General features: G+C 38.8%; 1 protein-coding gene across 3 annotated transcripts in view; it reads right to left on the bottom strand.

The window, feature by feature from the left end:
- CACNA1S (calcium voltage-gated channel subunit alpha1 S) overlaps positions 1-15,824 on the bottom strand; it is a 3,469,037-nt gene that overhangs the window by 1,383,318 nt on the left and 2,069,895 nt on the right. For all 3 annotated transcript variants that reach the window (XM_044076603.1, XM_044076604.1, XM_044076605.1), the window contains one exon: positions 1,951-2,152. In XM_044076603.1, coding sequence (XP_043932538.1) covers positions 1,951-2,152 — 202 coding nt within the window. The remainder of the gene's footprint in view (positions 1-1,950; positions 2,153-15,824) is intronic.

Genomic DNA, 15,824 nt, shown 5'->3' with positions numbered 1-15,824 from the left:
ATTAGGAGACAGAGCAGTGGACTGGTGCAGCAATCTCAGGTGAAGGACTTTAAATACCTTGGGGTCTTTTTCATGAGTGGCAGTTGAGGGGATTAGGAGACAGAGCAGTGGACTGATGCAGCAAAGGCAGTAGCTCAGGCAGGCAACGGCAGTACGGCAGTACCGCAGACTGTGGTGGGGAAGATGAGTCACAGGATGAAGCTCTCAATGTATATTCAGGCCATGGACCAATCCCCTCCTATGGTCTTGAGCTTTGGATATTGACCAAAAGGACAAAACTGCTAATACAGACAGCAAAAATGAGGTACCTTCACAGAGTAACTGGGCTTGTTCTCTGTGACATAGTGAGGAGCCTGGCAGTCTTAAGAATGTCAGCGTACAGCTGATGATCCTCCATGATGTCAAGACTCAGATGAGGTGGTCTGGCACCTTTTAGGTAGGGCCCTGGGTACCCTCAATAGGAGATATACCAGGCATATCCCACTGGAAGGAGGCCCCGGGACAGAGTAAGGACACACTGGAATGATTATATATCTCACAGACAACCTGGGAATGCCTGTGTATCCCACACAATGACCCAGAAAGCGCTGGAGACAGGGAAGCCTGTTCTGCTCTACTAAAGCTTGCTACTACTATGATACCCTCTAGGGCAAACCATTTATAAAATGGTGATTCTAAGACTCATTTCATTTATTATATTATAGCCTGTTTACTTATTTATTGCCATTGTACTGCATGTAGAAGTGCATACTTTAATAAAATGGATATGATTTCTTTTGATATGAAGTGTTCATTAGTCAGGGCAATGCAATGTCAAAGAACAGCAGCAAGGAAAAGTAAACTGCACCTGTGAGTCAAAATAAATGTCACCCTCTACCCTTAATGATCTGGAAAGGAGCACATTTCTTTCAATTTCATTCACAAATAGAGTGAAAGGCAGACCTGTCACCAGTTTTAGGCACTGCAACTTTCATGATAAGTTGTGTTCGACCTTGGCATTATCAGAACGTGCATTCTAGCCAAATGTTTTAAAATCATCATACTGACATACAAAGTTCCACAATAATGTTTAGAGTCTGTCATAACTAGGATATTAAAACTGAGCAGCACAGCATAGCACCACCACCAAAACTTTGGAAGTCCAAACACTTTCAATAACAGCTATTACATATATGTACTACATTATTTCCAACATTGTACAGCCTTCATGTAACCTTCATTTTACATGTTTATCGCATTTCTGTATCTTTGGCTACATTTTCATAATGTATTGAGATTTCTCTACTTCTGCCACTACTGGGTTGAGCCTGAAAAACATCTATCTGGATGAGTTTTCTACTTAGTCAACAAATTATAAATAAAATAAAAAATATGTTTAGCTTAGAAGTGGTGAAGAGGGTGAAAGTAGCAAAATAAAACCCAGTGCAGATTATCAATAAGAAGCCCTAAACATTACAGATGGTTATGAAGGGGCAGAGAAGGCTGAGGTAAAGGCTTAGATTTCACTGGGTTATGGCACATCAGACTGCAGTATAATCGTTGTGAAGCACACAATTAGTAAAGAAAGTGGAATGCTGCTCAACAGGGTGCTCACCTCCTGAAAACATCCACAGCTTCCATAGCACATCAGACAGAACAAAGGTGATCCTTTGTAGACACAACTTTGGGGACAACTGGACAGTGCCAGACTAAATTATACAACCATATACCCTCGCCCTGTTATAACTGTCCTTCCTGCTGATAATGCAAACATATTTATGTGTACAACTGAGTGATTCTGTGCAGTTCACTTATTGCATTGCACATGGCAAAGCACATGTAGTGGTATACAAGTGGGTTACCTAGCCTCACTGCAGCTCACTGGAAATGCATTAGGAATACCCTTTAGGTAAGTGATATATTTTATTCATCTCACTTATTATGTTTTTGTAAATGGCAGTGGTGTGTTACCTGGTTTTTATCTAGTTCACAGTTCTTGTATTCCTGCTCTCCCTGCTCCTGGAAGGTCACGATGACAAAACCTACAAAGATGTTCATCATGAAGAAGGCGATAAGGATGATGTAAACAATGAAGAAGATGGACATCTCCACACGGTTGTTGTAGATGGGTCCCATGTTTTCAGTGTGTGAATCAATAGCTTTATACAGCAACCTGTAAGTGACGGAGTTAAAATCAACACAACATTAGGATGCCATTTTATAAAATGCTAGAAGCATTAAACTGGCTTAACAGTTAAACAGTGAAAACTTTTTCTGGAGTGCTTCACATATCAAGATTTTGTTTCTCTGCCTGGTATGCATTTTACTGCCATTTCAGTGTTTCTCATTTCTGTACACTGTTTTCTACAACGCAATATATTATTCACACACAGCATCAATACTGTTTATTAAGTATGAGGCGCTCAGTCTTTACTGTGACTGACTTGTACAAGTGTAATAAAAGCTGTTGAACTGCTAAATTCAGGGCAAGATTTTAAAACTCCAAAACATTTCATTGATTAGTTTGATTAAGCAACACATTAAAGGATAATGTAACAGAGCAAGCCTATAAATTAGACTCAATAAACTTTGATAAACACAGGCAAGTGCTGATTTACTTCTGTTTTATCATAAAAATGGCATTCCCCAGTAATTATTCTATTTCTTTTTTATATTCTGGTAGGATAATTCCCTTTCCAATTGCAAGTCTACCTTCTGCTGCCAAGTGTAATATTTTTGAACACAAAAGTTGGGCATTGGGTGTTATACATACCAGATGTAAGGCCAAAACAATCCCCAAAAACAAACCCATACCGACTGAATCCTAATCTGAATAGGGTATATAACAAAAGTAAAAAAAAAAAGACATGGCCAAGTCAGAAAGAGCAACTCTCATAATGACAAGAGCTCACTAATACTACTAAACAGGAAACCAACAAGACTAATTAAATCCAACAAGGCCAATTACAAGGTCAAGATAGCTTCTCAAGCTAAAGACAACCACAAGGCCATCTACAGCAACGTCTAAAATCTCAAAGGTAAAATGCAATAGTGAGCTGAACAGGTTGTAAATGGTACTGCCTTTATTGAGCATAAAGGCATAGCGAATTTGCTGGCTGACAAATTCAGCTCAAATTTTGCCTCTGACTCCTTCCCATCACATGTTGTGAACTCCCTACCAGCATAAAGCTCCCAACTATCAGCAGGGAGCAGGCCATAGCGGCACTCACTAAGGCTAAAAACACAGCATCAGTTGGGCCCGACAACATCCCAGGTTGCCTCCTAAATAGCCTGAAACATGACCTATCAGGCCATTTGAGTCACTTTTCAACTGCAGCCTCAAAACAGGCTACATACAAAGAGACTGGAAGACAACAACATTTATCTCCCTTCACAAGGGTGGATCATTAACTGACCCTAGAAACTATAGACAGTATTAATCTAACTAGTTTAATATGCAAAGCCATGCAACAAATTATCACTGAAATGATCAACAAAGACACTGAAAACCTACAGACATTGGACCAATCCCAGTTTGGTTTTGTCAAGAGAAGGTCATGCCTACTTAACCTGGTAGACGTCTTTGATATGGTAACCAAGGGAATGGATGAAGGGAAAACTTTGCATACTGCCTACTTTGACCTGGCTAAGGCATTCGACACAATACTCCACTCAGGTATTGTGAACAAACTCAATGAACTAGGCATAAATCCCTACACAACTCACTGGATTGCCAGCGGGCTCACAGATAGGACTCAAGGAGTCAGGATTGGTGAAACTACCTCTACAAAGAGGCAAGTCACCAGTGGAATACCACAGGGCACCATGCTGGGCCCACTCTTGTTTGGCATCTACTTCTCGAAAGTCAAGATGAATGTCAAGGGCCTCTGGCTCACCAAATTCGCAGACAACTGCAAATTGGGCGCTATCATAAATTCCCCCCATAACACTAACATCCTGCAAGAGGGTCTAACACAGACAGACTGGTGCCAAAGCCACAAATTAAAACTCAGTACAAACAAGTGCATTACAGTGCCTTTTGGGAAAATATCTACCCCAGTAAATACTCTATTTTATAAGAAACCCCTAAGACCTGACCTGGTAGTTAGAGATCTGGGAACATACGAAGACAGTAATTTGGCCTTTGGCCAGCACATAGCCAAGGTAGTAAGAAACTCATTCTATGTTACCAAAGTTATTAGTAAGGGTATGACATCCAGGCCCAAGGAAGTTATAGCACCACTCTCTTTGTCCCTTATCAGACCCATCACTGACTACAGTGTCCTCTCTGGCATGCACCTGGCTAGGCATATGCAACAGTTAGAATGCCCACAGAGGTTCTTTACCAAGAGAAACTATGGTATTAACACACTGTCCTATACATATCGACTAGAGTCCTAACTTTATACTCGGTCTCCTACAGGATGTGACAGGAAACCTGTGCTTAGCATTTAAAGCAAACTTAGCACCAGCTCTGATGGATCTTTTGCACATCCACAAAATAAACAGCACCAGAAACACTAAATCCAGGATTTGAACTTTGCTTGCAATATAAACAGACATGCTGACAACATAGATATGTGACTCAAAGGATCTAGTTGTTCTGGAATAGGCTCTCTGTCCATGTGAAGCAGAGTCCATTCCTAACTCTATTCAAATGTAATTACAACCACTGGATAGGAAATTGCAAATTCATCCCTGGGATGGCCCACATGTCTCTTACAGACAGAGGTCAATGGTAAACATTCTCTAACTAACATTGGATGGGTAATCATTAATTCATCCCTGCGCTAGCCTCCACTGTCTCTTATACACCGAGGCAAACAGTAAACATTCCATAACTAACATAATTCCTTAACATAACTTTTAGCAACCTAACTAATATATCCCTCCTAACAAACATACCCCCCCCCAAGTAAGATGGACATGTTACCAAGAGAAACAGTTGGGTTGCATTGCATGGCTAGGCTTATAAAGGCCCTGGTGGTTGTCAGCCTGGTATATACCTATGAACCTCTAAACCTAAGTGAATCTGTTGAATGGTGAGTAAAAATAATACCAGCATCAGCTTTACCAGTGCCTGAGAAAGAGAATTTGTATAATTTCGAGTGTCTGGAATATCACCCAGATATACCAAAAAATGTCATCATCAGCTGAACCAATGCCTGAGGAAGAGAAATTGTAATAACTTCTAGTGTTTAGAATATCTTCTAGAAATATCCAAAAAATTCCATCATCAGTTGAACCCTTGTCTTTGAAATACAAACTATATAATTTATAGGGTCTAAGATAGGTCTCAGAAATACCTTTGAATACAAAAAGTTGCTGGAATCAATTTCTGGAAGTTGGTTACAATTCTTAAATCCTGAAATCAAAGCATGGTTTTAACTAGAGATGAGTTTAGATGCTAGATGAAAAATTGCATGAGCATTGTTGTTCAGGTATGGAGAGATGGTGATTCCATAAATCTTTTTTTTAACACCTTTACTGAATTATCATTCATGACCCTGGTAAATTTACCTTTACATAAAAGTACTCAATCCATATTAACAAGTTCACATTTACAGACATTATACATCACACATATTGTTACACATCTTATAATCTAAGCAACATTACATAAATTATTACATTTCTGTATTCTTTTAAACCTCATTCCTCTTCCACAACATTTTATCCATATATGTTCCACAATTTCCATTTTTTAATGTAATTTACTCCCACCCTTTTCTAAGGATCCCACCTCCTGTTCTTTTATCTATGTTACAATATTCATTACTTCAAGTATGTATAGTTGATTTAGATTTTGATTTCCATTTTCCAGTAACTGCTTTTTTGGCAGCCACCAGACAAATGTAACAAGGCTTTACAATGTCTAGGCAATTCAGATCCTCTATCCCACCTCAAAAAACCTATTTCCTTAGTTACACTCATTTGCTCACCCAGAATTCCTGACAGAATAGTCTTGTAGGGAATTTTTAAAGTCTGCCAAATCATTACATTCCCAAAACATATGTTCCCAGTTACCTCTTTCTTCCATATCATCCCAACATTGCCATCTACCTGAGGAAAAATTCTTTGGAGTCTGCTTGGGGTATAAAAGTATCCATGCAAGACTTTCATGGAAAAAATCCTAAATCTTCTAGACTCTGTTGCATATTTGGGAGACATACATTTGTCCTCCCTTTGTTTCTTTCTGAACTGCATATCCAATTTCTTTTACCAATCTTTTCTGAACTCTTCTGATTGAGTCCTATAGTTATCATGTAATATTTTATTTGTCCTACTAATTATCCATTTTTAACAGCAGCTTCTGTTCTAGATTCAATTAAAAACTCAACTGGTGTAGGTCTTTTATTTAAGATTCCCCTATCCCTTTCTCTTTGGCTATACTGTGATGCCTGGATTCCACAAATCTTAGTACAAACAATGGAGATAAGTACTTCTAAATGCACAAAGAAAAAAGCCAGCTGTGTCTCATTGTACTCCTGGAAAAGAAATGTATTAACCAAAAAATAGTGAGTCTATATCAGAATCACAAACTATCACAATGTCGAATATGACATTGTCGACACATAAACAGCGAAACCGCAGAACATCGAAGAGGTAAATGGAAATCTCTGTAAAGGGAGATGTCTGCTTACTTCAATGTAGTGCTGCCTCAGAGTTGGAATATTTAAGTAGCGGGGGGTGTGGGGGTGCAGGGGGGCTTGCCCCCCTGCTTAAAGCAAGTAAGTCTATTTTTTTACTTTTTGTGATGTTTTTATTAGGTGTTCGATGTTACTGGACTTCGACGATATGGTGTCGATCATATCGTATTCGAAGTTCAGTAACTTCGAGCATCTAATATACAGTTGAGTATTTTTGTCCTTTATATTGTTGGGACTTCATCAGAATTAAAAAGATGTTTACATTACCACTTCCTTAAATAACTACTGTGCTATAGTCACATGACATATACAACTAATTCACTACTTCAACAATAAGATTAAAGAAAAAAATGACAAAACAAATTAATCACAGAATTAAACAGAGTATTAAAAATTAATAAAATAAGATGTATTGATTTATTATAACTTAGATGCCCAACAATATAGTGACATCAATGTAATCAAAAATAAATTTGCAATGAAGGTGGCCAATACCCATATTTCAGCATCCCCTTTTGGAAAGTATTTAAACTTAGATAAACATCCTTTCCCATTTCCAGCAAGTTTTAATATTTTTACTTCTTCTGTACATAGAATTCTGTGTTGGTCCTATGTCACTAAACATATCAGCAGAGAAAAAAACAGTTGATTCTGGGTTGTCAATCCTTCTCCTGTAAATGCAGAGACCTACAAGGGGAAGGGGGCTCCATACAATTCCCATCATCTTGTTGATTGATCAAGTTCTCATTAAAGGTCCCATCCCACTGTCCCTGCACTGCTACCACATTTAAATCTTTAGAATGTGGTAATGGATAAGCTGTTCTATTATCCTAGGCCTGTATATCACCATGCAACTTCTATTACTTACATTTTTTAATAAGATCACACCTAGTGTTGACACGTCTAAATACTCCTGACAGAATAGTCTTGTAAGGAATTTTTAAAGTCTGCCAAATCATTACATTCCCAAAACATATGTTCCCAGTTACTTCTTTCTTCCATATCATCCCAACATTGCCATCTACTTGAGGAAAAATTCTTTGAGTCTGCTTGGGGTATAAAAGTATCCATGCAAGACTTTCATGGAAAAAATCCTAAATCTTCTAGACTGTTGCATATTTGGGAGACATACATTTGCCTCCCTTTGTCTCCATACTCATTTGAAAAGGTGGCAAACAGCTTATATCTAACTGTGATGTTTTTATCTCATCTTGTAAGCTACTGAACTTTCTCATTGTCTCTTATTAAAATTCTCATAAGTTCAATACCTGTTTTATCAAACAAGTTAAGCAAGTCATTATGCAATACTGAGCTATCTTCAACCCTTTCAGAAATTTCCACAACTTTAAGCCCTTCGGGGCTCTCTAGAGGCTCACCATTTCAGTCATTAAAAAACTGTCTAACTGTATGCTGCTATACTTTTAATTTTAATTACTAAGGTCTCGCTCCAACCTCTTTTCAGGTGTCAACTTTGCCCAGCTCCTTAGCTCTATTCAGCCAGCCGGTCTGGTGTCATTTGTCTTGAGTACATCATGACCAAGAGGTGTATTTTGCACCTGGTTAAAACTTTCAACAACGTTTCTTAAGTTTTACAAACCACTCAAATCAGTACCCGTGGTGCCAATCAACACCTCTCTTTTTTTCAGGCTTGGACACAGAATCCTTTAGAGCGCCATCACTGTTGCACACACAACTGTCAGTTCTACTAGCCACTGCTATCATTGGCAGAATGTTAAAATTCTGTATCAGCTGGGTAAGCAATTGTGTAAGCAAGGTCAAATCATTCTGTGAAACAGTCATGAGAGAACGGTCTGCAGGCTCAGCCTTCTGAAAAGTATCATTACTAAATAAATCCTCAGACTACCTGTCCATAAGAAACACAAAACTAGGAACTACAGAACATGTAAACCTGCATAAGAAAAATAAAACAAAATAAAATAAAAATGCAGGAACTCAGAAAATACTTAATTAACTAAATATCCTGTTAACTCATGCACTAAAAGGGTTCCATTCATTCCATGTCAACAATAAAAAACAACCCCTCCCTGTGTGGATTAAAAAATAATCGTTTTATGTGTTGGAAAAGGATCAATGTCCAACAAGGGGTGAGTGGTGGGAGGCTCAGTTACATTTCAGAGAGTTATACTGGCAGCTGCTTTTAAACTCCTCCCATCCTCCAGGGTTGAATGATAAGATATCAGTTAATACAGTGTTGACATTAAGGGCAGCAAAATTGTGATTTTTTTTATAAGCTAATGTTTACAACTTCATGTGCTCATGATACCATTGGCCTGTCTTCACATGACAAAAAAAAATCAATGGTATGGCCACAGTTGTTGGATCTACACAGATCAAATGCTGCAAGGGTTTATTTAATTAATGAATATCTGACTTTTCATCAGGTGTCAGAACCATGGCCTTAAGTTTAATGCCAAAAAATGCGTCATCATCCCCTTTGGGAAAACTCAGTTCCCACTAATTACCACATCGATGGGAGCCCACTGAACACTGAAGGCATTATAAGAGATCTAGGGATGCAGGTTGACAGCAACCTCTCCTTCGACCACCACATTCCCACTGTGGTCAGAAAGTCCTTCTATGTGGCACATCTCATTACCAAGGGTTTTGTATCCAGGAAGAAAGAGGTCATCATCTCTCTCTACTCTTCCCTCATTAGACCAATCATCGAGTATAATGCCCCATTTGGCATGTACCTCACTGGACACATGCAACAGCTGGAAAGGCCACAAAAGTACCTCATGAAGAGGATCCTAGGCCTTAAACACATGTCATACACGGACAGACTCAAAAAACTCCAGCTATTCTCTGTCTCATATTGTCTACTAAGAGGCGATCACTGTTTGACTTACAAAGCCATGCCTCACCCAGCTCTGTTAGAAATGCTACATCTAAAGAAATCCCAATCCCTCTGCACTACATGCTCCAGAGACCTCAACCTCATTACCACAATCAAGAGAACATGCTGGAGGGTCAGGTTCATAACCTAGAGACTGCCCATGCTCTGGAATAGACTTCTCATACATGTCAAGCAGAGCACCTATCTGGCCCTCTTCAAGAGATATCTTGATGAGTGGATGGGAAATAAAAAGTTCACCCCGGGGATCACTCCACTGGCTCCACTTGACAAGGCACTGGGAACTAACATTGGGCTGCACAATGCCAGGGCACTTCTATGGGCTAGGCTTGCAAAGGCTCCAGTGCCATTAGCCTAGTACACACCTATGAAATATGTTCGGCACTTACATATTTGCTTTTTTTATTGTTGATGCACAATGATCTATTTACGGTATTCCCAAAATTTGGACTAGATCCTGGCCTGCCACTGCCTTGAATTTCCACTTACGCAGCTCTGCCCAGGATCAGCTTAATCTGTCTGTCACACTGTTCTGCTCTGATGGTATGTATGATGCCTGAAGAGTCAGAGAGTACTGAGAAGCCTGCTCACAGGCTATCACTGCCAACTGGCACAGAAGGTAAGAACTTGCACCCCTTTGTTTGTTGAGGTACCACATCACTCTGGTGTTGTCCAAACCCACTAAAAAAGGACTGCAGACCAAAGGTAGAGAAGAACTTTTAAGGCATGAATCACTGCCAAAATTTCTTTGATATTTATGTGCTTCCATGTGTCCTTGGGCCCGAAGTGGCTTGCAATTGTTTCCCCACTGACACAGCTCTCCAGGTGACATTGATGACTCTGTCTGGACAGACTGCATTGGAACTGGAGGGGAGAAAGGAAGCCCTGGAGTGATGCTCAACTGATCTCTCCACCACTGTAACTCTCATCGGATGAAGGGCAGCACCTGATGATCTGTACAGCTCCAACAATTGCGGACATACCACTACATTTTTCTTCTCATGTGAAGACAGGCCAATGGTTTCATGAGAATCATGGATGCCATCAGTCCATGAATTTTTAGTAATTCTCTCTCTCTAAGGCAACATTCCTCTTTGAGCATTCCAGAAACACTGTTTGGTATGTATGACAAGACCTTGCCTTTGATCAGAATGGTTATTCTCTTGCAATCAAGCACCTCAGAAAGACAAGTCTTTGTGAGGGTGTCAGAAATGATTTTTGGAGGTTCAACTTGAACAGTAGATGGGAGATTAAGGTTGAGACCTTCTCTATCATTTCCAAACACCTGCACATAGACTCCGCACAGATCATGAAGTCATCCAAGTGCCCAAAGTCCAACAGTGGGTCACTACCAGAGCAAGGCAGTCGATGAGCACTCACAGTGATGTGGATAGCCCGAAGAGAAATATAGAAAAATGACACTGCAAACCAGGCACAACAAATCTCAGATTTCTCTTGAAGTGATGAGCTATTGGGATATGATGACAGGCATCCTTCAAGACCAAGGTCAACATGAAACAGTTTTCCAGCAACAGAGAAAACACAGTCTGCAGGGTGAGCATCTTGAAATTGGGGACATTGACAAACATATTTAGAAAAAAGGTCCAACACCAGCCTTTGCGACTGCACTTCTTTGGAAAGCAAGATAATTCAGGAATAGAAACGTCATACTCTTTCCAAATGAGGGAATGGTTCTGTGACCACTGAGTCCAGCATTTGCTGAAGAATAATAAAGAATAACAAATTCAGGTCTAAGGGATGAGAGGGAACCCACTCTGAATGGAGGTGGGTGGTCTTTCCACTGCCATTTGTAACCCATGTCAACAATGGTTAGCACCTATTTATCAGAAACTACTGATGGCCAAGCTGCCTTACTGAGACCTAACTTGAGAGATGAGGCACCTAACGGGGGACCTGCTAAAGACGGATGCTGCTCGCCAGCATAGTCATAAGTTGGGAGGGGAGATATATTTTTCAGGAAAGGAGTCCTTCTTAATCAGTTTGGTGGAGTTGTCGTCCTGCCATCTCCTTTTCTTATCTTGGTTCTTGTTTGGCCAAAAGTTATCTTGCATAAAAGAAGAACGTGGGAATATGGAAATTTTTCGACACTGCTTTCATCAGTTTATCTCTGTCATGCCAGTGTTTAAGGATCTGATTAGCTGCTGTACCAAACTCGTGATCATGATGAAAAGGAACAAAATCTTATTTTTTAGCTCATCAGAAAAATTCTGGGAGTGCATCCAAGCATACCCAATAATGACCACTGACAATGGTGCATTTATAGAAAAATCAGCCCCATCTAAGGCACCTTTTAAGGCATGTTTTGACAACTGAGAAAGATTAGTGACAGTATTTTTAACACAGACCTTTTGCTTTGCAAATAATGATGCAGCAAAATCATCTAAACTGTACATGCATCTCAACACAACTTCTACATAAAACACTGGTAGCTAAAGACTTAAAAAAGCTGCCAAGCTGGACTGAACCATCTTCTTTCCATAAAATTCTAAACATTTGCCTAGTTTATTTTGAGGGCGTGGGTTAGATGAAGACATGATCTTCTTCTTAGAAAAAGTCACTGTGAACAACAAAGCAGGGCCCACAGACAAAGGGGCTAGGAGGCCAGGCAAGGTTGAGCAAATTAGCACCTAAGTGGTATGGAATGTCACATCTCTAGCAGCCTAAACACATCTCACATTCCACAGCATTTTCTGAAACATAAACTTTAAAAGGATAAGATAAACAGAAGTAAATATTTTATGAACAATACATGCTATTAAAACTGCAGAAACTGCAATGTTATCAGTAAGAAATATTATTTTCAGTGATAATAGTCAGTGTATTCATAGTCTTTCCATAAACACTATATTATAATGCAGATAAACCCCGAATTATATTTTTTGCTAAGCTTTCAGAAACAATTTGTCATATCTTGGAAGCTGTATAACCTAGCTATATATTGTAAAAACATTTTTGTTAACCAAGCATAAGTTTTCAAATGACAACAGGAAATTCCTCTATGACTGAAAGTGTATTGAGGTATTTGCAGAAATATGAAAGCACATGCTTCACTGTATAATTAGCAATAAAAACAACAGTGAATATTTCTCAAGATGTGCAACCATGACAAAATGAAGTATTTAGGAGTATGGATTAGAAATGACTCTGTTGTGGCAGCTAAGGATATGTGGGAAGAAACTAAACAGAAGATAATACAAAAATTGAGAAACTGGATGCTCTGTTTTATGGATATGGATACAAATATACAATCAATTAAAATATTTTTAGTCCCTTTAGCTTTATACATAGGTCAGGTATATTTTTATCAACCAGAGGAGAAGTTGTGGATAGCAATTAAAAATGGGTTGAAGGATTTTATCTGGGAAGGGAAGACAGCAAGTGTAAAGTGGGATAAACTGATTCTTCCAATAGAACAAGGCAGACTAGGATTACCCAATTTAAGAGGGTATTTAGAGCAACACAGTTTAGGCTCTTATACATAGCACAATCAGGAAACTATAATTCAAAGTGGACAGGAATGATGATGATACAGGGAGGAAGCTCAAGAAATAAGGAGAGATTGGGATTTTGGATGCAGACTCTTAAGAACAACAAAAATCATGCACAGTATTATATTCATAAAATAGCAGGGAATATTCTAGGAACTAAACCAGCGTGAGAATGGAGAAAAGAGATTCTGCCGATAGGGATGACTGTGGTTAGGGATACATATAATAGGCAAGAGGGGGCTGGAATTTATTGGAGAAAACTGGCAAAGGAACCAAAGTATCGGGAGTAAACAACTAGAGAGGGAAAGATGATAGAATGGGAAAAGGACAATAATTTATTTGGAATGCAAGTTAGAGATTGCCTTCCCTATCAAGGATTGATATCAGAATATAGGCAAACAGAAATAAATAGGGTGTCCTAAATGAAAGACCAGCACTGGTAGAGTTTTTAGTAGAATCAGGAACAGAAGCTGCCATTAAAAAGATATAATTAGTAAAGCATATAAAATATTGCATGATAATTATAAGAATCAATCAGAGGAGTTTAGAAAGCATTGGAAAGAGAGCTAGGATAAGAATTCCCAAAGAGACAATGGGGTGATATATGTATACCTCCCAAATATGCAACAAAGTCTAGAAGATTTAGGATTTTTGCATGGATGTATTTACATAGATATTTACTTACCACAAGTAGACGCAAAATAATTTTTCCTCGGGTGGATAGCAAATGTTGGAGATGTGATGGACAAGAAACAGGTGGCTGGGAACATATTTTTGGAAGTGTAATGAGCTGGCAGATTTTAGGGGCTCCTTGCAGACTGCTCTGTTGGAGATGCTGGGTGAGCAAATTGGACTGACTGGGGAGATTATTTTTTTGAGTTATGAGACAGAATTGGAATTGCCTAGACATAGTAAGATTATGGTGGCTGTCAAAAAAGCAGTTACTAGCAAATGGAAATCAAAGTCTAGATCAACTTTACTAGAAGTAGTAAATATAGTAACAGAGATAAAACAACTGGAATTGGGATCTTTACAAAAAGGGAAGGAGCAAACTACATAGGAAAAATTGGAATTGTGGGAACAATGTATGTAGAGTAGGAACAAGGTTTAAAAGGCAGGATTTGAATGAGCCATATAATGCTTAACTGACAATGACTGGATAGATTATAATTGATGTGTAATGTTTGCATTTACAGTTGTTTCAATGGTGTCTGCGATGTATAATGTTTGCAACTAAAGTGGTGTCATTTTGTTTGTTTTTTCATTTAAATAAATGCAAGATTGTCTATGTCATATGTGATAATTTAATAAAGATGTTTATTAAAAAAAAAGATGTGCAACCTACAGTGCAAATTTGAAAGTTTTCTTCAACAACATCTAAGGTTTCAACCATATGTCATGCAACAGTTTATAAGTTGCTTGTTTTTTTTTATGTATTAAGTGCATATGGAAATATTGTTTATTTCCATAATTACTAACACACAGCAAGCAACGTATATGGTACAGTGTGGTATTAATGGATATCGACACCGAATTTTCTGGTCTCCACTGTGACATTTCTCATTATATCCCTCAATAACATGTAGGGCTCTCAGTTATGAAAACATGAACATCAATATGAAGATATGAATAATAAGTGATGAACAGTTATTAATTTCTCTACTGCAGGACATCCTAGGTTAGCAAAGTTAATATCATTTTATTAATAACTTCTTGCACTTTTAATAATGAATATTACTAGCTGGAAAGATACTTAGAAAATGAAGCCAGACCCAAAAAAAGTTCTGAACACCATAAGGAGTTATGGGTGTGCACTGGAAGTACAAAAAAGGCACTATAGGCTTGAACGAGTTAAGCACTTTCTTAGGCACAGCCTCAATAAACAGAGGGAAACTGCAAGATTTCTTGAAGACATCTTCCAATGCTGGGATTAATGCAGGAAAGGTTTTAATGTTTGGGACATCTTCCTCCAAGAGATCAGAAACCCTGTTAATCTCAAGGGCAGATGGAAATAGCTTAGCTCCCAGCTGAATGCATCTATACATCTAGTCAATATTTGAGAAATAAAAACAACTGTTTCGATGCTTGTACCTACTCATCATCAGAGGAACCTGACTGATCTGACTGAGACTGGTTAGGATTCTAAGACACAGAATCTCTTTCAAAAGAAGGCTCCTTAGCAGATTAATCAGTATGGAAGCACCATCGTCACTCATAACCAGAGTATGGACTCTGTAGTCAACTGTTTGACCAATAGATCTTCTCGTAGCTAGGTCAGGTGAAAACCTAGTCAGAGACTTCTGTCCCACTACCTATTAGGACCTCTGTCTTTTTTGGGCATATACTTCACTAGTGGAAGAATCCCCTGGGGGGGAATGTATCAATACTGGCTACAGATACTGCACCTCTGACTTCTTTTGCACCTAAAGGGTTTGGTTCTCTCATACCTGCAGCAGGCAATGGTCCAGCCCTGGAGAATGTGTATGACCCTTTTGTGTCATGCACAGTTGTGGCACTACAACCATGTCAAGGGACCTGGAGGAAATGGAAAGCAAGTGGTTCAATACTCTGTCTGTAGCTAAGAGTGCTGCAGTGTCAAGCCTTAGACTGAAGCATATTTTATTTATTAATTTTTTCATTTTTAAGTGCAGATGAGGAAGATGATGGCATGAGGTCTGAGTCCATTGAGTTAGGGGACAAGAAACTAACCACCTCAATACCAAATACTAGCTGCACGGTCAGCCCAGTAAGAAGATGATCAAGTCCAGCTATTCTCACTCTAAACAGCAATCTGAAGACTAATTCTGTAAG

The sequence above is a fragment of the Protopterus annectens genome, chromosome 7.part0 (genome assembly GCF_019279795.1).
Source record: "Protopterus annectens isolate FY-2018-M chromosome 7.part0, PAN1.0, whole genome shotgun sequence".
NCBI lineage: Eukaryota > Metazoa > Chordata > Ceratodontiformes > Protopteridae > Protopterus > Protopterus annectens.
Note: the sequence above shows the minus strand (reverse complement) of the source record. Positions and strands in the feature narration are given on the sequence as shown.